The following is a 27,360-nucleotide window of genomic DNA, read 5'->3' on the forward strand; positions in this document are numbered from 1 at the left end:
CTCACCTCTCCTCTTGTGGTTCGTAGGTTGACGCGCCCTCTTCGACGTGGAGCCAACAGCCCTGCTCAACCATTCCCGTTTCTCCTCTCCTCTACCCCTGGAACTCTCCTCTTCCTCTCTTCCCCCTCTGTCTCCTACTTGTTATCAATCGGATCAGTTGAACTATCTCAATTGGAACTGTTGAATTACATTGAGTCATATGATACGTTCCGAGTAGGTTCGTATCATACTACGAGAGTGATGAGGATACAAAAACAAATAAAGATAGAAGAAGGATGAGATATGTTAGCAGAGATGTTAAAATTTGATCATAATCGTTCTTGTTTATGCCAATCATGAAATAAACCCAAAAAATCAATCAAGAGGCAACGCAGTTAAGCAAAAGTAAAACATCACAAACCACGCCTCCTAAAAGGAGGGTCTTCCTCTCTAACCGAACTTTAGTGCCTGCCTCTCTAACAGAACGATGAGATATGTTAGCAGAGATCTTAAAATTTGATCATAATCGTTCTTGTTAACGCCCATCATGAAATAAACCCAAAAAATCAACCAAGAGGCAAAGCAGTTAAGCAAAAGTAAAACACATTTGAATTGGAATCAGAAACGTCGCTCAGTAGTTTTATCCTTGTTCAAAGTTTTTAAATTATTACATAATCACTTAGATTCAGTAAGTAAATAAAGAGTGACTTAGTAACGTGTGATCAATAATATCAAATCAATGTATGAATCAAGAAAATATAAATTTAATGTATTCAAAAGTCTCATCCATTTGTCATCCATTTTCATTTGATCTTCATCCACATTCGGTATCTCAAAAATCACCATCATCATCGTCATTCCACCTTCCAATCATCACCAGTCTTGTTATCAGCATCCCCACATTGGATTTGAAACCTAGTTGACACCAACATACCATCAGCTAGGGTCCATTGATACGATCCAGGGTGATCTAATCTATCCACTCCGTAATTGGACCTTCGAACTAGAATTGGATGTTCTTGATTGATCGACTACGTTGTAGCGTTCACAGATAGATGAGTGTATGAGACAGAAGAGAGGGAGAGATGGAGAGAGGTTCCTTGGGAGGAAGGGAAGAACGGGAATGGACGGGGGAGAGGCCGAGCAGAGGGGTAGAGATCAGCAAAGGACGAGCCGCCTGACGATGCAGTGAGGTAGAGCTGATCACGAGGACGGGGATCGTAGGGAAAGACAGAGCTTGGACATAAGACTAGAGGAGACGAGAGGAGAGGTACGAGTAGCCAAATACGATAACTTCCAGTCTGCTCTCCTAGGAGGAGGGCTGTGCTATTTAAAGGAAAAGGGGAGGGGCCTAGACGAGTTCATGATATTTAAAGGTTACTGTCCACTACAAAGACGAGTTCATGATAATCATTGTCATAATCAAATTTCATCATCCATGTTGGTGCGAGATGAACGACAAGACAATGACCTGAAGATGACAAGGCGATGGCAAGACGACGATAAATTGATCATCAGATGATTCAGACATATGATGATGAAGGTCATCATAATCCTGGATGGCTACATACCTACCAGTAACCTATTTTTTTTCACAAGAAAGAACCCCAGTGAACCAAAAAACTCGCAACATGAATTTTCAGTTAATCAACATAAAGGAAAAGACTGGAGAGTGAGCAGTGAGACTCCCCACCACAAAAGAAGAACAACGGTGTGATTGGACAAATATTAAAAATCATATAAAAAGTAGGGAACAAGTTTCACACAATAATGATCCAATATCTATGTGGGCTTGCTCTATTCGACACAAAAAATTTCAATATAACTACTTTACAACCTGTCGAAATTGGATATGAAATGAAAGCGCTGACCATAGAGATTACAGTATTAATATGACCTTCTCATCCTCTGAGCTATAAGAAGCTAGTCCACACTGGGCGCGACCTCAGTCGGATTAACTTCAAAAACATCTGAACTGGATAAGTCAGGCTCCTCCAGAAAATCTTGACTCTGAGTTGATTCCTTGTAAACAGTCGTCTCTTTGAAGTCTGTTGCACCCTCATTGTACGTAGCCACCGCAATACCACATGCAATTAACTTCAAAATCCCAAAGATCAGTACTTCTATGAGAGCTTTTTTAAAAAATATTGTAATAGCTGATTGGATCCCACAAAAAATCGAAGATAAAGTAGGACGTCAATATCTAATCGAACGATTTGTCAACCTTGAAACTTTTCGATACAGCACATTAAAATGGAAAAAAACAAAAGTAGGAGACCGAGCATGAAAATAGGCAGATAAAAGATTCAATCAGTACCCAGAGGCAGAAATATTTTCTTTTTGGATGATTATCCTGACTGGGATACTATGTAGAAGCAGCTCATGTACTGCCTACATAAGCGACCACTTAAGCAGAGAGACCGCTGCATGAGTAACCATAAATGTGTCAACAATAAGGATGGTCCAGAACACATTCGGCGGGTGCTTGTACAGTTTTGGGCGGTTTGCTGTGAAAATTCGAACAGCCCTCCGCCCAGGTGATCATTCGTTCCAGTTACGGGATTGGGCATGGGGCAAGGCAAAATTTTGACCAGGGACAGATTATTATAGTGCGTATTATAGTTCCATAACAAAAAATTATGATGCGGATGTGTGGCAAACGCATAAGCTTTTCTAGATGACGTTGCATGTTCAAATCTTGCCTTCTTGTGTAGGGTGACAATGACAACGACGAGCGGATGATAATAAATAATCATCGGTTGATGAATTGTCAACACTGCTGTAGTTCCTCTGTGCCCCAAAATGGACGCCAATGTGATAAAACAAGCAAAATTTACCAGAGAAAGCATAAAAACGGGTCAGACACAAGGGTAAGTATGCATCAAGACGCATGCGATAAGGATGACTTAGGTGGGAAAACCATCCTCCCACCAAAAGGATCAAGAATGTAGACGCAAGAGTTACTGCAGCAACAAGGCTGGAAAGCAAAGATCCTCTATTCTTGCCTTACTGCCTCCTGCTAAATATCTGTTGCGTTCCTGAGCGGATCTGACATTTTTACTACTATTGGAAGTTTGTTTCATGTTATTATTCCTGCTCATATCACAATGACGATGACAACACCAGAGGACAACGATGATAGCGACAAACTCATCATCGCCCGCCATTCCTTGTTTAGCATCAACGACAAAGATGATTTTTTTGAAAGAAAGAGGGAAGATCACCTGAAAACGGTGATCAACCCGTATTTAATACTATATATAATATGAAATACACAACCAACCAAAAGGTCCAATTCCCAATCATCCCTCCCTCCAAAACCAATGTGAAATGAGGTTCTCCACATCATGTTAGATGATGTCTGCCGATACAGCCCTTCCCTTAAACACAACCTCATGGCTGCGCACCCATATTGCCCATAATACTGCGAGGACCCTTATTACATACATCCCCTGCACGTGCCTCCCCGGATCGAGCTCTGTCAAGCCTTTTCAGAAGCCACATCCGACCCTGTGAGCTTTTGCGGCAACCAGATCTCCTGGGCAAACAAATACCCAAAGAAAATATGAGGAAATTCTTCTTCTCCCTCTGTGCATATGCCATACACTGCTGATGTACAAGAAGAACGTGCGCAGGCTCCGGTCATAATTCATCTTCTTTTTAATAGCCATAAAAGCCCTCACTTTTAAGAGGGTATTTTGCTTCGAAAGAAATCCGCAGGTGAAGACAGTAGATTCCTCTTCCATTAGGCCTTCTTGAATCTTGTTTTATGGATCCTGAATTGGGAAAAGTGTGCCTTTTCATCCCCAGCCATCCCGTGTCTTATTCAAAGGCTATAAGTGTAACGAAGGCTGCTGCATGCTCAGCAGTTCTTCCACCCTCTAAAATCGGGTGAAAGGATGCCCTCCAAAATCGGGTTCCATGTGTCATCCCAACATTCTCAAAAAGCACTTGGGTGTTCTTCGCGAGATGGAAGAGCCATGGGAACTCTTCCGGTAGCTTACATCGGACCAAACAGTCATCCGGCCAGTATCAGAATAGAGATTTGTTCCCTAGTCTGGCTTTAAAGAACCTCTGGATTTGGGGAAAGATCTGTCTCACTTCATCTATGTACCATAGCTATCCCTCACAACTTTCATGGCCGTGTCCTCATCCAACCCCATAATCCTGCCGGCCCATTTTGCCAGCAATGCCATGTTCATGTCTTGCAGGAGTAGCGCCCTCAGCCCCCCTCACTCCAGCGTTGGCAAACTGCCTCCAAAGAGACCCTAGTGGATCCTCTGCCGTTCCCTGATGTCTTTTCCAAAAATATTTCACTTCATGGCTTCCAAGAGCCTTCCAATTATCTGCAGCAACTTAAAAACTGATAGATAAAATAACAGAATGACCAAGAGCACCAACAACAGCAGTACCAACTGGCCCCCTCTCGACAGCATGTGGCTTTACCATGCCTCACGTCTCCTCTACACCTTCTGAATCACCGGGTTCCAATCCGTGTTAGTGGTAATGTCAAAGAGCGACTGGGTAACATTCCAATGGGCATCCCCAGAGCCCCAGGGCATTGTACCTCTTCCTCTCGTGATAGGTCAAACCCAACAGAAGCCGATTTCGTTCAGTTGATCTGCAAACCGTAAAATCAGCAACAAAGGTCTAGCAATGTGAAGTTTCTAGTTTCCGTCATGGAGCTTCCACGAAAAAGGTGGTGTCATCTGCATGTCGCAGAAGCATGATGCTTGCTGGGAAGCTCAAAGTCTGAAAACCCTCAGCAAGCATTGGGCACATGCACTGATTGTACATGTGGCCAATGCATCCACCTCTAGGGCCATCCTTGCCTGAACCCATGTTGTGGATGGATCCACCCTCCTTCCTGTCTTCCATTCACCTACAGTAAGAATGAGTGAAACATAATACATCTCCTGACCCATTGCACCCACTCGGCTGAAAATCCTTTTTTCCTAATAGAACCCCACAGAAAGTGCTAATCAAGAGAGTTGTAGGAAAGTTGATTTTGCAAAAGAAGAGTGTACAGTCATCGTTATTGGATTCCCAAGAGCCAACATCCATCATTTGATAATGAATCATCACCATTATCATCTTTCCTCAAAACCCAAACATGGATGATGATCACAATGAAGATGACAGCAGCATTGAAAAATTCATTATCATTTGGCAAGTCACCAATCCACAAATACCCTTTTATGACAATGTGTTAGGCCCCTAACTAGGCGGAATTCCCTGCCCAGAGGCCTGCATGCTTATTGGGAGGGTGTGTCCGCGTATTAGACTCATGACATTAAAGGACTGAGTCATTATGGGTAGCGATAACCAAACCTGATATTTCAGACCAATGCCCCTGTACGTGGTGATGCACTGCAGACGGTGCACGTGTCCGTCCACGCCCAAGGCGGGACGGATCAGATGAAGCCCGCGCGTGCTGTGCGTACAGGTCGACAGGCGTGTGAGCGCGCGCACGCCAAGCGCCACGCCCCAGCGCCAAGTGCCACGCGCGGGCGCCAACGCTACGCGAAAGCACCAAGCGCTGTGCGGGAGCGGAGTGCGTTGCGTGCGGGGCACGGGATGCGCAAGCCGGGCAGCGTGCCGCAGGTGCAGTGCACGGAGTTGTGCGGGGTGCCGCACAGCGGCCGCGCGGACAGCGCGCGCATTGCGTGTGCAAGGCGTGGGCCAGGGAGACATCCCGCCAGGAGACTAAGGCACGTGGTGCACTGAGAGCTCCGAGATGGCACAGAGGGCGTGTAATACACCCGCGGGTAGTGCTGGGCCTGCAGCGCCCAGCATGGGGCGTTGAATGCGGCGGCGTCGCGCAGGCTGCGCGCGAAGGTGTTGACACGGGTGCTGATGGAGTGTGCGATAGTCAAGGCACGGGTGGCATGTGTGATCGCCACGTCTGCGGGCGCACGGCGCACGGCCCGGGGCACTTGTGTAGCGGCAGAGCGGGCGCGCGTATGCGGAGCGGCAGCTTCGAGGCGGTGCGGTAACACTACCCTAGCGCAAGGCGCCTCGTCTCGTTCGTTGTATCACCCCTTGTCTTCCCCATGTAATGATCCCAACGATGATATACTCTTTTACGATATTAAGGCAATGACCCTATTCCTCGATGGGGCTGCGTCGCCACCATCTCCTCTAACCCCTTCTATGCGATCTTAAGCATTTGCAAAGACTTCCGCTGCAAGAGATCAAGGCTGCTCAGTGTTTTGCTCCAAGCATTGAGGCCGGCACACGCCAGATTCGAGCAAGAGACCTAGCTTGGGATTTAATCGTGTGACACCATGCTTAAACTGGGAATACGCTACGTACAGGGAAATTCCATCAAGGCCCAAATTAAGAGTTATAATGTGTGGTAACACAATCATTTCTACAGCGCTCCACATGGCATTATTATAGACTATTGAAGGCCACCAAGAGAAATGAGGCCTTCCATACTTATTTTATACAACCTAATGAAAGAGGGTTACCTGAGGGAAAGATTTGGAAATTTTATTCAAAGCTTGTGAAGGATGATAGGAACAGGAAGGATCAGTACATGGTTTTCAATATTCCAAGGCTTACCTGAATTGGTGGTGTCTCATCGTCCATGTGGTTTGCATCACACCAAGACGCAAGTTTTGTTCTATTGAACCAACGAGTATTAGCATATCCCCTTAAGGTTTGTGTGCACTATGGCCATTTAAATGTCTTTGACCACATATTTCACAGAACAAGAGGTGATGTTAAGCAGAGGATCATGTGAGAACAAAACTAGCAAAGATGTGAGGTTCAATCACAAGGTAGATGATACAATCCGCATATATGGGTTGAGAGATCACTTGAAAATCTACAGAAGGAGGATAAGGGAGGCGAGATGTAGAGTGAGAATCGAGGCCCTCACAAGGATTAGAGAACTGGACGAGGTGGAGGACAATCAAACATTAATGGTTGAGGAGATTCAGGAACGAAAGAGGTGGAGAGATGTAGTGGCAGAGGAAGATAGGAAGGAGGAAAAGGATTGGAGACAAAGATCCCGGCAGCTCTGGCTAAAGGAGGGTGACGCCAACACGAGGTTTTTCCACCTTGTAGCAAATGGACGACGGAGAGTGAATCAGATCCTATCAGTGAAGGTCGGATCACACAAGTTTACCGGCACGCAGGCAGTGGGTCGAGCAATGGCGGAGCATTTTCATTGGATGTCACGGCGGGAGGCCCCAAACAGATGGCGGTGGACGGGCCAGGGGGCGTCACAACTAACTCAAGACCAGAGAGATGATCTGGAACAGCCTTTTGATATAGCGGAGGTTCGGGCAGCTATGGCAGGTTTGAATGGCGAAGGCGCCCCGGGGCCGGACGGCATACCGGTGTTTGTCTACAAGGAGTTCTGGAACGAGGTCAAAGAGGACGCCATGGCCACATTGGGGGAGCTGAGAAACCCTCAAGCAAATATAGAAAAGATTAATAAATCTTTCCTATTTTTATTACCGAAGCGGCAAGGGGCAGAAAATGTAGGCGACTACCGACCCATATCACTATCCAACTCCATAAATCTTATAGTTGCAAAGGTACTGGCCAATCGACTACAAGGGGTGCTTGGGGACTTGGTTGGTCCGTTTCAATCTGCCTTTGTTCCGGGAAGACAGCTAGTTGATAGTGCAGTCTTGGCGGGGGAGATTATTGCTTCGTGGAAGGCGAATGGAACCAAGGGATTCATGTAGAAGGTAGATTTTGCGAAGGCACATGACTCTCTGGATTGGCAATTCCTATGGGCATCTTTAAGGAGGGGTTTCCCGGAGGAATGGACCAAATGGGTGAAGCGATGCGTGACTTCTCAGTCCTTTGCGATGCTGGTAAATGGACGCCCCGAAGTTCGCGGGGGTGGATTAGACCGCAAAGAGGGATCAGACAAGGGTGTCCTTTAGCACCGATGCTTTTTGTTCTGGCAGCTGATGTATTAGCCATCAGTACATCCTTGGTATGTGGGAGGGGATGTATTAGAGGGTTCTAGACGCCGAGCTATCCTGTGGGCATCCCTCTGTTACAATATGCCGATGATACACTGTTCTTCATCGAGGGATCGGTGGAGGAGGCCAAAAATTTGGCGGCACTCCTGCGGGTGTTCGCAGATTGCTTGGGACTGCTCATCAATAGAGGAAAATCAGAATTTGTGGCTTTTGGTCTATCGCCGGAGGAGGAGACCCAGTGTGCTAGTGCGCTTGGAACGCCAGTGGGATCACTGCCTATGAGATACCTGGGCTACCCCTATCTGCCGGTAACCTACAAAAAGCAGATTGGCAACCAGTGGTGGAGAAGGTGGAGAGACGCTTGGAGGGATGGAAACAGAGAGTTTTATCGCAAGGAGGAAGACTAGTGCTATTGCGGTCAGTACTATCAGCAATATCAACCTTTTATTTATCCGTGTATAAACTTCCAGTGGGTGTTGAGAAACGCATAAGCGGGCTCATGCGGAGATTCTTTTGGAAGGGGTCCAATGCAGGGGAGGGGCGTGGCATGGCGTTGGTTTCATGGAATGACATTTGCACGCCAACTAAACAGGGTGGACTTGGAGTACCTCATCTAGATACACTGAATGTGGCTCTACTGACGAAATGGGTTAGACGGATCGTGGGACCGGAGGATGACTTGATTAAGGATGTAGTGAGGGACAGATATGGCTCCAATTTGGGTTGGGAGAATTTGATGGACAAGGTGAGGGGGGAGTCGGCCTTTTGGAGAGGGATGAGGAAGGTGTTTCCCTTGGTCAGGGAGTTTTTCAGGGCCCAATGGGGGAATGGCGCCTGCTTTAGGTTTCGGATGGATAATTGGACGTCGCATGGATGATTTCGAGACCTGTTCCCTCGTCTGTATGCCCTAGCCTGTCATCGGCAAGCTTTGGAGGAAGAGTGTTGGGATGGTGTGTGGTGTCCAACTTTTGCGGCCATCTTATCTAATCAGCGGGTGGAGGATTTCTTAAGCCTTCAGCAAACACTGAGCAACTGGAGGCCAATGGAGGGGATGACAGATGGGTGGGTATGGGCATCGGGTCCATTCTCCAGTCGAGGAGTATACTAGAGGTTGAAAACACACCACAATGAGAACCCAATCATCTTATGGGCATGTCGCTCAATTTGGAGGCAAAAGATACCTCTAAAGGTTAGGGTGTTTGCCTGGATGTTCGCCAAGAAGCGGACAATGACCCGCGTGAGACGTCGAAGGTTTTTCCCAGCAGAATCATCTTTATGCCTCCTTTGTACGGAGGAGGAAGAGGAGTGCGAGCATCTTTTTTTCCAATGTCGTCTCATTTGTGCGATATGGGCTAGCCAGGGGCTAGCAAAGATTACGTCGAGCTCGGTCTTATGGGCCACACTGCCGCGGCGTCAACATGGTTTTGACAAGGAGCGGGGGCTGAGATTCGCGGTGCTTTGGGCAATATGGTCCCACCGCAATGAGGTCTTATTCAAAGGGACGGCAATGTCGGTGGACAGGGCTATTAATGAAGTGGAGAGACTTGTGTTTTGTTGGTTTGGTCTTGGCTGAGGTGGAGGGTATGGGGGCCATGATAGGCCATTTGTTTCTGGCCTAGATCCCTCCTGTCCACGTGTACGAAGGATCACCAAGCTGGGTGATCTTCTTTATTGTTAAAAAAAAAAAAACAAACCTCACACGAAAATATCAGAGAGGGCCCAAAGACAATGAAAGTTAGTTACAAGTATGTGTGGGCCCACACGTGATAGATTCTTTAACAGAGCAAGCTGAGCTAGAAAAGGGGAGGGAGTTTGTTTTACAAGATCAGGACGATCGTAGAGACTGGAGGCAGGAGCAGCGGGGGACCGCGGCAGGAGGGGAGACGATCGACCTGGAGGGAGATCCTTCTCCATCTATCTTCTCATTGTTTTCTTCTTCTATTCAATGTGACATTGGTACTATTCGATTTACTTTGGATTCTACTATTGGTCATGCCCTAGAGGATTTGCAATTCAAGAATAGTTCAAAGTTGTTGTTGGACTACGAGACATTGTTGTGTATCAACAGGTATCTCTCACGTGCGGGCCCACACATGCCTGTAACTAACTTTCATTGTCTTTGGGCCCACACATGCCTGTAACTAACTTTCATTGTCTTTGGGCCCTCTCTGGTATTTTCGTGTGAGGAATGTATCACTAGACAATTTAACACTGCATGAGTGCATTCTAGTAGGAAAAGGAAGTAGCATGATCTTGAATCAGATAACCTTATTTGCTGAATTGATTAAAGCTATGTTCAGATTCCTCTGTATGCAATTGCAGCTCTGATCGATTTTCTTCACATTCCCATGTGGAAAGATCTTACGCTATCTTGGTAGAACTCTACTTCATCGTGATGCCATTACTAGGGGACTTGGCGAGGATTCGATTTAAAGCATATAAAACGTTCCAAAGATTACAGTCTGTTTGCAAGGAGACAATCTGCAAAATCACATGAAGTTGTAGTTCTGCTGATCATTCACATTGCACACGGATGCATTTCAGCTCGAACATCTTACATCCTGCACATCATCATTGACTGTTCCTGATCATACCATGGCTCTTTGCCCCTTTCATTTTCAAACCTTATGAGTTTGATTCCAAAAAAAAATTCGAAACCTTAATAAGGTTTCTTCATAGAAGTAGAGTTGGAGTAAAGGGAGGGAACAGTAGGGAATCATGGTTGAGGAAAAAACAGATATATATCCTGTCAATAAAAGAGCACAGTCCAAAGATGATTCAGAGATTCACATCCCTATTTTTCAATTGCGGGGTCATCTGTAGTCTAAGTCTAGCAGGCGATGGCACATTTCTTTCGCGTTATCCAGAGGTTGTGCTTAACTTTGGACCAACGAGAGATGCATTGAATGAACTACTCATGTAGAAAAGCCAGCCATCTTTTTTTTTGAGGAAAATAGAGAGAGTCCCCCAGAATAGGGACCCCCCGTTGCCACTGATATAATGACATAGAAAATCAAGTCATGCATTACAAGGGGAACGAAATCAGGGGGCCACAGCCACCTCTCTTCCAAAAATTTGCCAATCCCCTAGCGTCGTGCAGAATAGAATCGACGGAGGGAGGCCTCCCCTTGAAGATGACTTCATTTCGGTGTAGCCATATTGCCCAAAGGTGGGCGAAGATCCGTTGCCACTCCGGCTCCCGGAACAGCCCGCCACTGATGGAGTTCCAAAAGTCCTCTTCAGTAGCGGGGTCAACGCTACCCACCCCGGCCGCCTGCCACACAGCCTGGGCCGTCGGGCATCGGAAGAACAGGTGGCCACAGTCTTCCACCGCCCCGGAGCATAGGACACATTTGGCAGTATTCCCCGGGTACCAGCGTTGACGGAACTGTCGCATCACCAGTCTACGCCGCAAGAGAAGCCAGCCGAAGATTTTCACCTTCAGTGGGATTCGCCGCCTCCACAGTATTCGACTTCGGGGTATGAGGGAGCGGTCTGCTGGACTCCCCTGTCCCCGCAGAATGCGGTATGCAGTTTTGGCCGAAAAACTGGCTCCTCGCCACTCCCAGGTGTCCCGCGCCCCTTCTTGCGGCTGCAAAGAGGCAATCAATCGCTGTAACTGGAGGAAGTCTTCCATTCGTTGCTCGGAAAGATTGGCAGGTAATGTTGGGCACCACGCATTGTCCCACATCCCCCGAACCGGGGCACTGGGGGCGGGCGATAGACCATATAATCTGGGGAATAGGTCTCGCAGGGGCCCAAGACCGGTCCAATCGTCCAACCAGAATCGAAGGCTGGTTCCATCCCCTAGCTTCGGCCGAAAGAGAGGCTGAGCCTTGGCGAAGACCCCCCTCAGCCCCCTGATGAAAGCGGAGTCCCCTCGGAGGGGTGTAGCCCATTGCTCCCAGTCCATTCCCCTTCCGTAGCTGTCGTGCAGGACCGCCGTGACCTGATCTGATGGAGGCTGCATCAGTCGACGTACCCATTTGATCAGTAGAGCCATGATGGTGTGCTGAATGTGCCTGACACCGAGGCCTCCCTGTGACGTGGGGAGACATACAGTGTCCCAGCTGACGAGGGCCACGCCCCTCGATTCCTCTTGACTGGGCCCGCTCCAAAAAAATCGCCGCATGCAGCTTTCAAGCCTTCTACGAATGCTCATCGGCATCCTGAAGACTGACATGAAGTGTAGAGGAATCGCGGCTAGCACAGCCTTCACCAAGACCAGTCGCCCTCCTCGAGACAAGAGACGACCTCGTCAGCCTCCCAGCCGCTGTTCAACCCTCTCCACCACCGGTTGCCATTCCCGTGCTCCAACTCGGCCATCAGTGAGAGGCAGGCCCAAATACCGAATGGGCAGGGAGCCAATTGGCGTATATAGAAGTTGGGAGCACTGACACAAATCTCCTGGAGATAGCCCGATACCGACGAGTGTAGACTTGGCCCTATTCAGTTTGAGTCCAGAGAAATCGGAGAAGATGTCCAGCAAGATCGAGAGGTTCTCAGCCTCCTCCACCGATCCCTCGATGAAAAAAGTAGTGTCGTCAGCATACCGAAGGAGTGGGATCCCGCTAGGCCAGCCAGGGGTGTGAAATCCTCTGAGCAGCCCCCTTGCACACAACCGTTTTGAGCACCGCGTCAAGGTATCCGCCGCAAATATAAATAAAAGCGGGGCCAGTGGACATCCTTGCCGGATACCCCTTTGGGGGTGGATCCAGCCCCCTTGAGGCCGGCCATTGACTGCAAAAGTGCTGGTCGCTACGCAGAGCTTCATCCATCGCACCCAAACCTCCGGGAAACCACGCTTGTGCAATACATTCCAGAGATATCACCAGTCAAGCGTATCATATGCCTTGGCGAAGTCCACCTTCCACATAAATCCGGAGGTGCCTGTTCGCCTCCAGGCCGCAAGAATTTCCTCTGCCACAACCACACTCTCCACCATGTGTCTACCCGGGACAAAAGCAGATTGAAAAGGGCTCACTAAGTAGCCGATTACCTCGCGGAGTCTGTTGGCAAGTACCTTGGAGATGATCAGGTATATCGAATTGGAGAGAGCGATGGGCCTGAACTCTCCCACTTGTTCAGCTCCCGGACATTTTGGGATAAGCACGATATAAGCTTTGTTCAGCCGGTCCATCTCGCAGGTACCATTCCGGAATTCCTCCAAAGTCGCCATGACCTCCGGACCCACCATATCCCAGCACTCCTTGTAGAAGAAAATTGGCATGCCGTCCGGTCCCGGAGCCCCTTCAGCATTCAACCCACGAATGGCCAGCTGAGCCTCTTCAGTTGAGAAAGGCTCGATTAGCTTAGTTCGTTGCTCTTCCGAGATCCTGGGTGCGTCGGCTCCAGACCACTTCCATTTTTTACGCAGTCCAAGACGGTAGAAAGCCCGAAAGTGGTTAGCTAGGGCACGTCCAACCTCCGTCTGGCCGCTGACCACTGTCCCCTCCACTTGTAAATGGTTGATCTTGTTCATTCTTCGTCTCCCACTTGCTGTTTGATGGAAGAAGCGGGTATTTGCATCCCCTGCCGCCAGCCAAAGCTGTCGTGATCGCTGTCGCCAGTCCATTTCAGTCTTTAAATCCTCCTCAGCCACTACGTCCCGATGGGCTTGACGCGTCGCCAACTCCTCCGCTGATAAAGGCCGGGTATCCTCCTCTGTGTATAAAAGCCAGCCATTTTGTGGACTTACGAAGGAAAAGGCTAGAGCAACTTCCTAAATTTCAACTTGAGGACAAGAAGATCTCACAGGTAGGGTGTTGTGATAAGGTCCTTCCGAGGACCTCATTGGAGAAAGAGGCAAAGGAGATAGCAAGAGGCACTCACACATGCCATCTGAAAGGCACATATCTGACAGCGCTTTAAGTAAAGGACGAAGCAGGAGATCCATATCATTCAATAAGTCTGTAATGGGAATCCCAGGGAGGCAGCCGAGAATGGCTGAAGGCTGGTCGTGTGAGAAGGCTGCGACCAGAAGGGGGAGTCTACTCAAATCCTTCATTGTGTCCATCTATCTTTCCATATTCATTTCATCCGAGCTCTTCCTTCTACCTTATCTTGTCCACAGACTGATTACTGTCTGGTGTTGGTGATCGAATACTATAACTTCTTCATAGCTAGATTTTCATTGGAAGGACATTTACGTTCATCGAATCTCTAAAGTGAACGTAACATTAGCCCAAAATAAAATTCTCCAGTTATGAATCAGAAATATGAATCAACAATTCAACGTTGGATCAGAAATATGAATCATTTCTCCTGTTATGCATTTAAAAACTCCATAAATATCTTGTAGACATCCCATCATGCTGCACAAGTTGAATTGCGTAATAATGTTGAGAGTCTAACAACTTGAACCAACAAAGAAACGAAACATAACTTCTGAACCAAAAGATATGAGCTCGCGAAAAATCAAGCGTTGCAGAGGTGATGAAGACCCTTTTAGAGAGGAAAAAGCCTAGTTTAGTAAAAAAAACTATGGCATCAACTTTCACTTTAAAGATTAAGCGGCGATTCATTATTGATGAACACGATCCCCATGTGTAAATATAAATTTCAAAATCAGACCACGGACTCGCAAATACTTTGTATTACAAAAAACACGAAGATCTTCGTGAGAAAATAAAATCGAAAAGAACCAACCCAACAGGAAATTATTTGAATAAGAAAGAATACGAGAATCACAAACAGGGAAAAATCAAACAAAATGAAGGACTCTTACAGCGAAAACAATCCCAAACGCCCACAGGTACTGCACGACGAAGCCGAAGGTTTCCCACTTGGACCCTTCCCAAAAATCAGTAGTGAGACCAGGCAACTCCGGCATCGCCATAGAGCTGCCCCCATCAGTTCCCAGCTGCAATCCATCACCGGCAGACGACAAGGAACCATCTTTGTTGCCCTCCGATGCTTCTTCTTTGGGCCTAGTACTCGTACTGCCTTCCTTTTTCCCCCGATTCTCTGACCCTCGCGTCCGAGAAGAAATCCCCTTCCTTGCGCACACCACAAGGGCGGTGCCTCTGCGGGCTTCTCCATCCTTTCCACGGGTAAAGGACAAACGCGGTAAAGGGGAAGGAGAATTCACCGTTCCCGCTTGATTGCTTCTCTGGAAGCTGCTGCAACTCCTCCCTCCTGCGGAGCACAGCATCGCCATGGCCATGGCGGAGAAGAAAGCTCGGAACTTGGACTGATCTCCGAGATTTTCACCCCCTCCTGCATTAAACGCAGACCAGTAGTTCAGAAGATAAGAGAAGCTTTAATGGGCCATTCAAGCCCATTAAAGCCAGTAAGCCCAATGACCCAATTGTACTTCCCTTAGTATATATACTAGAGTTGAGTTCTAGGGTTTGGCAGCCGCCATCCGTCACGCCACACGTCACGGTGACGGCATCATGACGGATGACATGATGATGACGATGATGGAATTAGGGGTCCGCGACGGTGACGGTGACGGGGGACATGACGCGACGTCCGTTACGGATGATGGCCGTGACGGATATTTAAGAGTCTTTAAAAATCACGAGAAAGGCTTATAAACTGTTAGATTTAAACTTTCTGACAGCTGAGATTTTGCCATGTGGCATCACTCAATCGATTTCTTGGCATTTTGCAGAAAAGTCCTTGTATTAATTCACCAGCGCAAAAGGACGCCGCTCAAAAATAATTGGAGGTATGCCCCTCCTATTCTCTCTCCTCCACAAGGGTTGTTCTTCTTGTCACACGTGACGGTGACAACTCCAGTGACGGGGATGTGACGGGACGCCTAATGAGGGACGTGTGACGCTGTTGTGATGAATTTGTCCAAAATCCGTGGACGTGGATGGGACGGTAATGGCAATTGGCAGACGTAGGGAACGGCATGTCTGCAACATGACGCCCCCAACGTGATGGGATGGATGACGCTTCGTGACCTGATGAAAATTTCGTCACGTCACTGTCCCATCACACGTCCATGGATTTTTCCAAAATTGAATTTGGAGAAATTCGAAACCCCCAAGTTTAGAAGGATGACAAGTGGGCCCAGGTATGTCCCATTTTCTTCTAGTGTGGGACCATGACAGTGTAAGAAAGTCAAATTTCAAGTCATGGTAGAGAGAGGGGGTATTTGACTTAGGAATATAAAGGAGAATGGCAAGAAAAATAAAGCAAAATTGTGTAGGAAAAATATTCAAAATGGGTAAGGGGATTCAAGGTGTTGAATTAGGTTGAAAAAACAAGAGATAAATATATAGATATCTAGATGGATATATAGATAAACTGATTGATGAGAAACTGTGCTAAGGACAAATGACAACACACACTTGGTGAGAATCATATTAGGGATGAAAAACAACGGCCAAGATGGATGCCGGATAACACATCATATGAAATACATGTCATGCATTTAAATATTATTTGTCAACATTTGAGTGCTTCACATTGTAATATTTGTTCGTTGTTACTCTATTCATGCATTAATGGTGGGAGCATGGGTCCATTGGTTACAAAACTTGGAATATGTCAAATGGGATGTAAATGTGGGCTGAGGGCCAAAAAATTGGGAAAACAACTGAAAATTTGGCTGAGTTGACTTAGCCAAAACATATGCTAAGAGACTTGGGATATGTGGCGCATGATTGTCAGCCCGCATTGGTATCGACCTCTCAATGACATAACTAATCCAACCGATCTGATTTTGATTAGAGTGCCAACTTAATTTAGATACCGGGCCATGCATGTATCTTGAGTTTTAATTTTTTCTTGATAGACTTAAATCAACTCAAACCTTGTGAAAATTCTACAGTGTATTTCTTAGTGCTCTTGTTCGGGCTGGAAAACTGATATCTTGACCAATCAATGAATACAAAATCACATGATTGGTTCTACGAGGGAGGAAGACAATTGAGCCATAATGAAGGGCTCTTACATGGAGAGGAATAACAAATCAATCAAGATATTACATTGATACTTTACATCTGAATATCTACCAATTAGTATTGGTTTAAAGGCTACCATGTGTAGTTGGTTGTGATTGATTTTACTGCATTGATAATGGAAAATATTTATCAAGTGGAAGTTTTAATTTTTCATTATCTTATGATTTATATGCATTATTTAGCGCTATAGCAATGAATTGGAAATTTGATACATATAAAAAATTGAGGATCAGAAGTGAAATCCTTAGGACTGTGATACAAATAATTATATTACTATAATGGCTTTAGTCAATTTTGGAATTGATATCTTATTAGAGGATATTGGTTTGAAATATGTGAACTAATGCAGATAGAGGAGAAATGCACCAGTAATTGTTGTTGAGAAAAATTTAATGTTATATTTGGAATCCTGGGATAGACTTATGGTTGAGATCTATCAACTTTGAAATTGATGAACGTAGGGAAATGTATATTGACTGAATTATCAAACCAAAGGATATAGTTGAGTTTGACCATCGAGAACAGCTTACTTGAATGTGTTACCAAAGTGACTAACTCTTCTCAAGGTGGAAATATTAAATATATTTCCGTTGATATTAGTATTACATTGAGAAGAGTCCAGTAGTTGATTTGTCGAGAATCAATAAGGCGCTTGTTGGAGTCAATAAGTGACTGGTGATGTCTGATACCTTGAGTGTAATAGGGTGATCAAGTCAAATAAGGGTAGTCCTTTGCATGCATCCTTCATCCTAACTACCCTGAAATTCAGTTCAACGCTACCAAAAAACTATTATTTTACATAATAATGAGATCATGCCTTCCAATTTTTCTAATAATTATAAAGCTATATTTTTTAATCAATTGAGGTTTCCATCAATGCTCTGACATGTATTTCTACCAAGTTGCATAGTTTGGGATTTATGTTTAAGAAGATTTCAGGGATATTTCTAAACCCCACTAGACTCAATGAGTCAGGTGGTATATGAATCTAACAATTTCCCCAGTGTGTTGACTTTTCAGGTCAAAAGTTGACTTTCGGTGGTCGTAAAATTATAAAACTTTATGAGGAAGTCAAGACATGAGTCTTGAGACTTGGGACAGAATTTCAGATCAAAAGGAGCTACGAATAAAAAGATGCATGCTAATCAATGGAGCTGACTCAACCAATAGACTTGTTGTGAAGGAGCTTGAAGAAAACCTTGTATAAGGTCCTTGGAGGCTTTGAAGATGATCAAGACACCTGAGGAGGACTCCAGCTGGAAGTTATTGTTTAGAGGAGAGCCCAGGGTCGGGATCCAGTCCAGGATTCATGAGGTGGAACCCATCCATCCATTCATTCCAGCTCAAAACCAAGGGCTAGGGATGATTTGTAACTAACTCTAACCAACTTGTTCTTTTCCCTCCAAAGTCAACCTGGAGGGAAAGAATCTGGTTGGTTGGGTCTGATCACCAGTATTGAGGCCTCAAGAACTCAATCCTGGATGTTCATCCATAATCCAACCACCACATGTACCCTCCTAGAGGGTATCCAAGAAGTGAGTATTGTTTTGTTCCATTTTCTTCCTTGTTGAGCTTGTTCCTGGGTCCACCTTCATCTTGAAGGTGCAAGGAGTCTTTTGGGAGCGTCCTGGATCTTGAAGCCAGTCGGTAGGGAGCTGAAGAGATCACCTTGGGTGTGACAAAAAGGTTCCTTTCTTCTTCTCGTTCTACCTCCTCCCAGACTTTTCCTAAGCTTCTTGGCTATCCCTTATGATGGTGCACACCATCAAAGATCATCGACGACGTCGTCCGCGCCGCCCGACACCATCATCAAAGATCGGGTGAAATTGCTCAAATTATCGTGTTTTGTTTTTCATCATCCTTTGCCGTGTTTTGTGTTTCATTTTCCCGTTCTCGTCGTTGTGTTTTCGTCGCGTACACGACGTGTTTTGTAAGTCCATCATTTTATCATCAAGGGAAAGGGGCCTTCCTTTGCCCCCTTTTCCTACTTTATTTTGTTTTAAACCCCCCCCCCCTTTCTGTGTAAAGAGGGGGGCGCCCTAGCCCCCTTAAACCAGGAAGAACAAGAAAGAAAGACATTGTCATTGTTATTTTCTCTGTCTCCCTTCCTCGTTTAGAGAAGAAAACAGAGGAGGGAGGAGAGGATCAACAGAGCAGTAAACATGGAGAATTGGAGGTGAGAGAGGCAACGAGGGGAGGCATTTGCCCTTCCAAAATTGCCAAGACGTTCACCACTCCCTCCCCAGATTCCACTAATTGCCTCAGAAATGCTCGTCCGCCGTTGGATCGGTGTTGGCGGCCGATGGTGAAATTTGCCGCCGAGGCACAATCACGACCAACTTCGGTGGAATAAGTGACTATTCTGACTGCTAAATTTCCTCAACTCGGTGACACCCTGTGAGAATCGAACTCGGTGACATTCCCCCAAATTTGGGTGACGATCTCGGTAATCAGGCGCTCGCACCGCTCAATTTGGGCGTCGAAAATTGCCGGGAAATCCCGGCGACTGTTGATGCTCGATCGCTTCCTTTGGATCCCCGGTGCCACAGATTGCACAATCCATGGTCTGGTAGACGGATGACGGATTTCTCTCGCTCCAAGTCTAAGAACAACGGGGTCAACTTGGCTGTTGCGATCAACTCACCGGCCGCGTGACCTTTGCCATTCTCCCTTTCACAAGCGACAACCGTCACGCCTGCGTGGAGTCCTGGTGACGGATCTCCCAAACAATTTGAGGCGGTCGTCAAGCGGCTGCAGGATTTGTTTGCTACCGGCCAGCCTTCGTGGGGCACATTGATCATCTCGAGTGCTCCGGAAGCCGTCATTGAGTTGCCGAGCCACCGCAAACACTTGGTTGCCCCGTGCGTGGTGCAGTTCTCTGGTGTTACGCTACCCAGGTCTGTCTCCCGGCTACATGGTCCCTACCCCAGATCCGCCCGAGCCGGCCCCATCCAAGGCCGAGGTGCCGGAGACGACCTAGTTCTCGACAAGGTACCGCACGTCGACCTCTCTTCTGCCCCTTTTACCTATAGCTCCAGCATCATCACCCTTGCTCATCGAGCCTTCGTGAACTCTCTGGCAACTCTTTGCCACACCCGCTCCGATCGTCGTCAACCATTGACAACACTGCATGACGAGCCACCACCGACGAGGTACACCGTCCTCTCCCGACACTCGTTTATTTACCTTTGCAGTATATTTTTCGTCTTGACTCCACCACGCTCGGGCTAGGTAGGTAAGAGAGGTCTTGAGAGAAAACTACGACGTATTTGAGTGTCTTACCGGTAGGGACGAGCGTCTGTTACATGCGAGCCCTACGGATTGATTCCATTTGGCCGTAGATGCCTTCGTCGCTCTGATGAGCTTCGAGAGGCCACCGTCACCGTCATTCGGCGACTCTGTCCTAGCTTGGATCTGGGCGCCTCCATCGAGTCGGAGCCTGCACGTATGACACGTAGGACATTCATTCGTGCATCGTAGTTACATCTACCCATTAGGGTTTATCCGTCGGACGATGACACCGTCGATGTTCGATACCGCCATCCCTTATCGGTATCGAGCCATCATACTCGGTGCTGACCGGATGGCATCCTAGACGACGTCCGATGCATCTTAGGCAGATATCCAATGTCCTAAGCTTTCCAACGCCTGCTCACACATGTCAAAACGATATCTGGAACTCCAGATATGATCATTTTGGTCCATCGCACGTGAGAGCACCTCTGCCGACGCAACCAGCGGTGGAGCGTCGAAGCCCAGCGCACAAGTGGCACTTCCGCCCGCACATTCAGGGGCGGAGCCCATGACTGTGCTCTTTCTCTCTTTCATCACTAAAACTGTCGGGAATCATTCCCGAACCGAGTTAACTTAGTTTGATAACGATTCGGGCAGCTCTCTCTCATCCGGTTCAACGACTTTGAACCGGATAAGGGAATTACAACCAAATTAATTTCAGAATTTTTTATCTCTTCCTAGAGACGATAAAAAATTCTGAAAAAAAATCTCAAAAATCATATTCTTTCCAATATTTGCACGGAAAATTTTCCACGGCTAGTAAAAATAGTCTTAATCTTTTTTGTTCAAAATAAATCATCTTAATGACTAAAAACATTATAAAAGAGACTTATAAAATCTAAAGCTTAAAATTCTTATTGAAATTCATCCTAACTAGCGGCCTAGCTCCCTGAGGGATCGACCCTTGCTAAGTACTACTAGTAAGGTAATAAAATTGTTGATTGGTTCCTTACTAACCTTACAAACCACCTAGTTAGAGCTATATTCATCATCAACTTGAACCCCTAGGTTGGTCCAATCAAAGGGTCAAGGGGCTGACATGGGTAATTTAATTACATTGGATTTACCATATGATTTTAGGAAAAATGTGTTTCATGGTTGAGAATGCATACTCAGATGAGGGGTGACAATTATGAGGACAAAATGACATTTGTGATAGAGAAGCGAGAAGGAAGAAGAAAGTATGTTTTGAATTTATTAAAGGGAGTCAGAGTGGATGTAAATCCCTCAGTATATGCATTTAACTAGGGTCCACCTTGAACACGGCAGTAAGCTTCAATTGGCTCATACTCAATTCCCATGATTTCATGATTCATTATTTATATTATTTATTTTAATTAACATAGTATAATTGATGAAGGCAAACTGTGGCGTTAATTTTACTGTCCTTGTAAATTTAGTCTGGCTAAATCAAATAAATTGAAATTACATAAAACTCACACAAATATGTATAGTAAGAGTGAGGTTGCCTCCACAGGGACTGGATTTTATAGGTGAATCTAATACTTGACAGAGGGTTAGGGAAAAAGAGAAGATAAAAGTAACTAGATAATATATGCAATGATGTAAGAAAATGATATTATAGTGATAAAGTAGAAGAAAGTGGTAAGTATAAAAAGGCAGTAAGAGTTAGAAAGAAAAGGGGGAAACTAGAGGTGAGATGTTTATAAGACAATCTATTATTTATATTATTCTGAGAATTTATATTGTATACAGAAATACAGGGATTGGGAAAAAGAGATGATAAATTGAGTGATTAGAGGAATTAGTAATGTAACTGTAAAATATAAGCAATGACATAAGCAAATGATATTATAGTGATAAATTAGAAGAAAGTGTTAAGTATAAATAGGTAGTAAGAGTTAGAAAGAAATGGGGGAATCTAGATGTGAGATGTTTATAAGACAATATATTATTTATATTATTATGAGAATTAATATTTTTTATAGATATATAGGGGTAGTGAAGTGGAGAATGAAACTTCTTTATAAGACTATGATGAAGGGAGAAAGTAATTTATAAAGTAGAAGAATGATTTTTTTTTCATTATAAGGTAAGATAAATAAAGTGAGGAGATAGTAGCTAAGATACTACTCTTAACAGAGAATATTTTGTGTTACTATTTATTTTAAGTGATGGTTAGGTTATATGGATGGTAAGATATATATATATATAATAATGGAGGAAGGATTGATGTAATACGATTGTCAGGTTCAGACGACTCGTGTTAGACCACAGGGGAAACAACGAAAATGGATGCAACAATTCAAAATGAATGCGGAGTTTTAAAAAAAAAATTCAATGAGAATTCACTTCTAGCACTAATTAAGAGTTGATCTGTTAATGTGACGGGAGGAGACTAGACAATGACCAAGCTCCCAATGACCCATTTGTTCGACTCAACGACCTACGGGGTAAGGGGACAACAATGTGTTCAAAGGCATCCACGGGCTTCGTTGATAATGATTCTACTTGATATCCCAAAGAAGTCCTATCCCTTGACAAGATGGTGGCTAATCCAATAAGTACATAAATCCTCATCAACTCTAGGTAGCGAAGCCAATAAGAAGATGGCACTGAAAGTAGCAATAATACTGGAATTATAGGAGGGGAAGCGATAGAATCTGGTAGGGTCATAACTGAAAGGTCATGGCGACATTCCATTTAGGCGATGGTGGCATGACTTGCAAGCACAAGATGATTGATGGCGGACGTTCAGGCACGCACCGGCGTACGTGAGGCCAGATGCGGTGACAACAGGCGCGCACGGCATGGCTAGCTACATGGGCACACATCACGAGCACTAGGCATGCTGCGTGGTGCACGAGGCACGACGTGGTGCGTGCAGCATTCTGCGCGTGGCGCAGGAGCATTGACACTATGGCACCGGGCGTGCGAACAGGGTGCCCGGGCGTCGAGCACACGGGGTTGGGCGCTGTGGCGCACATTGAGCGCACAGGTTGAGCTCTGGGCACTGGGGCAGGTGCATAGCACAGCACATGGTGCACGAGCGCGGAGTGACGCGAGCACTGGTGTAGGGGCAGAGGATGGAGATAGACATGATGGTCGACTGGGTCAAAGGCGTACCGCAAGAATGTGATTCTTGGTGATGCAAGAACCCAGGCAGGGCAAAGCGACTCGACAGACGATGATGCAAGGGAGTGAGGATGTGGCTGGCGATCAATAACCGAGGCCTTCTTGGAGGATGTCTCCAATAATCCCAAGAAAAGATGATGGTGATCAAGAAGTAGTGTGGCGACGAAGTCGTTCTTCTAGTGGAGACGTGGTTCAACATGGTGAATCTGATGGTTGTGGAGATGTGGGCTTCTTCATAGAACTAATCTAGAAATGATGTAAATATTATTCCCAAAGGGAGGAAGGCAGGATCCCAGATGAAGACAACTTCAAATGTTCAACTTTTAAAATAAACTCCAAAGGCTCCTTGGGCATGCCCCCTTTTATATAGGTTAAGGAGGATGCCCAAGTGGGTCGAGTTAGGGGAAACCGTCCCATGGCAAGGACTTTCCCCTAAAAGTCCAATAATGCCTGCAAAAGTAAAACGATTACGGACGAGTCCCAAAATACAATGGCATATCTGAAAATTCAGAAAAAAACATACAGAAAATAAAGACAACCATGGCGACCCATTGCTAGATCATATGCTTGAATCTCGGGTCTTTGGCGTCAGCTCAAACTTCGCCCAGCGATTGTTTACGAACTGTCATCTTGCTAGTTGGATGGTCCCCCATCAAGGATGGTTATTTAGGGAATTACATAATATGAGTCTTTGTTTTTATAAGGTCTGATTGGAAGGCTAGTTGAGAGATATGGGAATGAGAACAGGACTATCTAATTATAGATAACGTAATGAAATATATATATATGTCTATATAATAAGAGTTTAAGATTAAACTAAATAGGGAGAAAATATATTTTATTTAGTTTTAGAAGAGTTTAAAAACTTAGGTAGAGATGGAGAGAACGAGAGAAGACAGAAGGATTAATAAAAGAAAATTTTATGTGAATTGGTATATTATTATATAATAAATAAGTACCAGATGGATTAATATAGTTTGACTTATGCCAGTTTATATATTAATAAATATTTTTATAGAAGATAATAGAATATATTTAGAAAACTTTTTGATGCCTGGTACATGTTTGATGGAATGCCTCAACACACTATGAAATATCAATGAAATCAACCTTGGCATATGATATTAGCAAAATATATGAAATCAGTCACAACTACCAATTAAAAATGTACTGAATTTGATTCATAGATGAGCAGGGGTAATTGTGCTAATTTTCATCCCCTAGCTTTGGTATGCTGCCATGTTCATCTTTCTCAGTGCGGGTGCATATCTTGGTCATTTCTGGACCTCCTTCAGCACAGTCTTGAGTGAGCCAAGCTATCTTAGAGGAGTCACGAGCTCCAATTTGGCCAGACGAGCTCAAGATGGGTATCTCGCTGTCACTATGGGTCTAGATCAGAAGACCTGAATTTCAAGATCAAAGTGCTCATTTTAAGGCCTCGGGATGATCCTTGTTTGGCCATGGAGGTCCTCCAAGCACCGTTGGATTACATCTAGTGATCCCCGTGGCCGAAAACTGTCATTTGAACGATGGAGTTGACGACTAGGGACAGAGATGGATGGATCTGCCCTATGATGTCTGATCTCCTTCAGAGATAATTCAACAGCTACAATTAAACCGCACCATGGACCTCACTAAGAATGGTGCAACCCCTTACCACGTCGGCCACACTATTGGAGGGCTCATCAACTTGCCCCCATCAACATTAGCTGGCAAATCAAAAACCTGTGAGAAGAGCAAAAAATTGTAAAATTATATTCTTAAAATATCGCCATCCAATCTTCATTGAATATATTGAATGACCAAGATTATGTCAACAAACTTAAAGAAACATGTTATGATATAAATTTTGGACCCGTTTGGTTCGAACCATGCCATGGTTTCTCTCTTATTTTCTCAGGCTCGTGGCCCACATGGCTGCAGTCATTTTGTCATCCTGTCAACCCAGCCCACATGCACTTTAAAAAACAAAGAAAGATTAATCCCATTCAAAGAAAACTAAAACTACTTGTGGCTAGATAAATGTCATTCATATATATCTGATGAGTTAAATAAAGCTATCCTCGCGCTTGTGTGGGCCACCCTGCCACTTATGCTAATTGTGGGCCTTCCCTTGGGCCTTTGTTGAGGGCTCTCCTTCCTCTAGGTGATATTGCTCATGCGGTGGTGCTCACTAGCTATGGGGCAGGCTTGAGTGTTTGGGCTCCTCTGGTGGTAGCCGGCTTGTGCACTATCGTTCCTAACTTGGCTACCTTAGCTGGTAGAACCATTATTTTTTCTTATTATTTTAATTGTTATTCTTATTTATTTTCTTTCTTTTTATTCATGTATTTGTATCCAGCCCTAAGAAATATAGAATAACCACTAGACAGAGTAGGTGAACCCATCAAAATTAATAATATTAAAACTGATTTACTTTGAACATAATTACACTTGTAAAATATGTACCAAATTATTTTTTCTGTTAACCAAATGCTCCATTTAATGCATCAAATGAGAATTTATTAGTAAAATGATGCAAAAATGCCCTTAAGATGTGTATGTTTCATGACTCAGGTTGGGTTTATTGATAATGCCAATTCTTCCCCTTTAGTTTTTAACTAAAATTAAAGTTCTAAAAAATGCGTTCTACTTTTTAAATAATGTAAATAAATTATAAATTAAAATAATTTAATTAAATTATGGCATCAGCACATTATCAAAATATTTATTGAGCGCCACTTTAAATCTTCTCGATTAGTGCCTAAAAGTCACCAAATATGTTGATTAAGGTATGCTTTATGTTCTTCACTCCCAAAACAAATAATTAAAATTTACACAGAATATGCTATCCTGCATCATCACTACCAATTAGGAGAATGTCATAAACATTAGCTACAAAGATGAGAGAACCATTAGATGGCATTTTCGCAGTCATACTTATATTAAATGGGCATGATGTAAATTTATAAGTATGAAGAATTTTTCTAAGCTTTACAAACCAGTCGTGATGACTATGCTTCAGATCTTATAAAAGTATGATAGATCTGGCACAATGATAATCATGGATAACATCCTATTTTAACAGGTAATTTTATGTAACTTATGTGCTTATTTTAATTAATTTTATCTTAAATACATTTCATTGAAGCTTTAAAGGAACTATTACATTTATAATGAAAGTGTAATAGTTATTGATTTTCTTAATTTTATATCATTTTAACAAAATTTTCAGTTATTAATTTCACAAATAAAATTACTTTAAACTAAAAATATGATTTTGGTTTATTTATTCACTTTTAGTATATTATTAGAATAATAATCTGAATTTTCTGGTCTTTAAAATAATTATATGACCTAAAAATAGTAAGAAAGTATTTTATTATTCTGAATACTTATTTGGATATTTAAATGTTTTTAAGGGTATAAATTATGTTTTCTCATTTTATCCACCTTGCGAAGCTGTCTCAGTCCAGTTTGTGGAGATTTTAGATAATGACTTCCGTCAGAAAAAATCATTGGTTGTGTGAATGATTGGCGTGATCCAATTATTGGTGCAACCAATGAATTATACTCATCTTTCAAGATAATTTTATGTTTACTTTTAACATCATAAAGCATGCAATTAAATAGGGAAAACACCTTTTCACAAGAAATACATCTGACATGTACGCATGTCACTTTGGGATTTAAAGTGCGGAAATGATGGCAGAATTTTGAAAAATTGAAGGATAGGCAACAGTGCATCATTGGATGGCATTTTCAAGTGCGGGTTATGACATGAAATCTTTGAGAAATCTGATGATTCTATGCCACCTATGAAGACATCCTTTTAAGCATTTATGCATTAGAAAATGTCTAAGAGCGAATAATAATAAATTCATCAACTCAATGAAATATGTTCCTTTACAATGACTCTAGTTGGCGAAGCATAAATTAGGTATAGAAATTTCCTTTAAGGTTTCTGGTTTATGCAAAAATATTTATAATTGTCCTTACAACTGCATAGTAAGGTATTTATATATTTATTGGTAATTTAATTAAATAAAATCACAGAAAACTAATTCAAATTACTTCCAACGAGATTACAAAAAAAAATTCCCGCTTATCAAGTTAATTCAAGTTTTATAAAATAAAATGAG

General features: G+C 44.2%; 1 protein-coding gene across 1 annotated transcript; it reads right to left on the reverse strand.

The window, feature by feature from the left end:
* Nucleotides 1–1,696: 1,696 nt before the first annotated feature.
* On the reverse strand, nucleotides 1,697–19,674 carry LOC144702066 (AT-rich interactive domain protein). Its single transcript, XM_078573936.1, has 3 exons — nucleotides 19,340–19,674; nucleotides 14,656–15,187; nucleotides 1,697–2,076 (listed from the first exon to the last, which is right to left on the reverse strand). The coding sequence occupies exons 1-3, from the start codon at nucleotides 19,672–19,674 to the stop codon at nucleotides 1,903–1,905; spliced, it is 1,041 nt and encodes a 346-aa protein (XP_078430062.1). The 3' UTR covers nucleotides 1,697–1,902.
* Between the last annotated feature and the right edge of the window lie 7,686 nt (nucleotides 19,675–27,360).

The sequence above is a fragment of the Wolffia australiana genome, chromosome 4 (assembly GCF_029677425.1).
Source record: "Wolffia australiana isolate 7733 chromosome 4, ASM2967742v1".
NCBI classification, from domain to species: Eukaryota; Viridiplantae; Streptophyta; class Magnoliopsida; order Alismatales; family Araceae; genus Wolffia; species Wolffia australiana.

Coding starts and splice junctions, on each gene's coding strand:
- LOC144702066 (XM_078573936.1), bottom strand. CDS start 19,674: ATGACGGCTTCCGGAGCACTCGAGATGATCAATGTGCCCCACGAAGGC. Junction 15,188..19,339: donor ACAGTCGCCGGGATTTCCCG/GCAATTTTCGAC, acceptor GGCCCATTAAAG/CTTCTCTTATCTTCTGAACT. Junction 2,077..14,655: donor CGTTTGGGATTGTTTTCGCT/GTAAGAGTCCTT, acceptor GGGATTTTGAAG/TTAATTGCATGTGGTATTGC.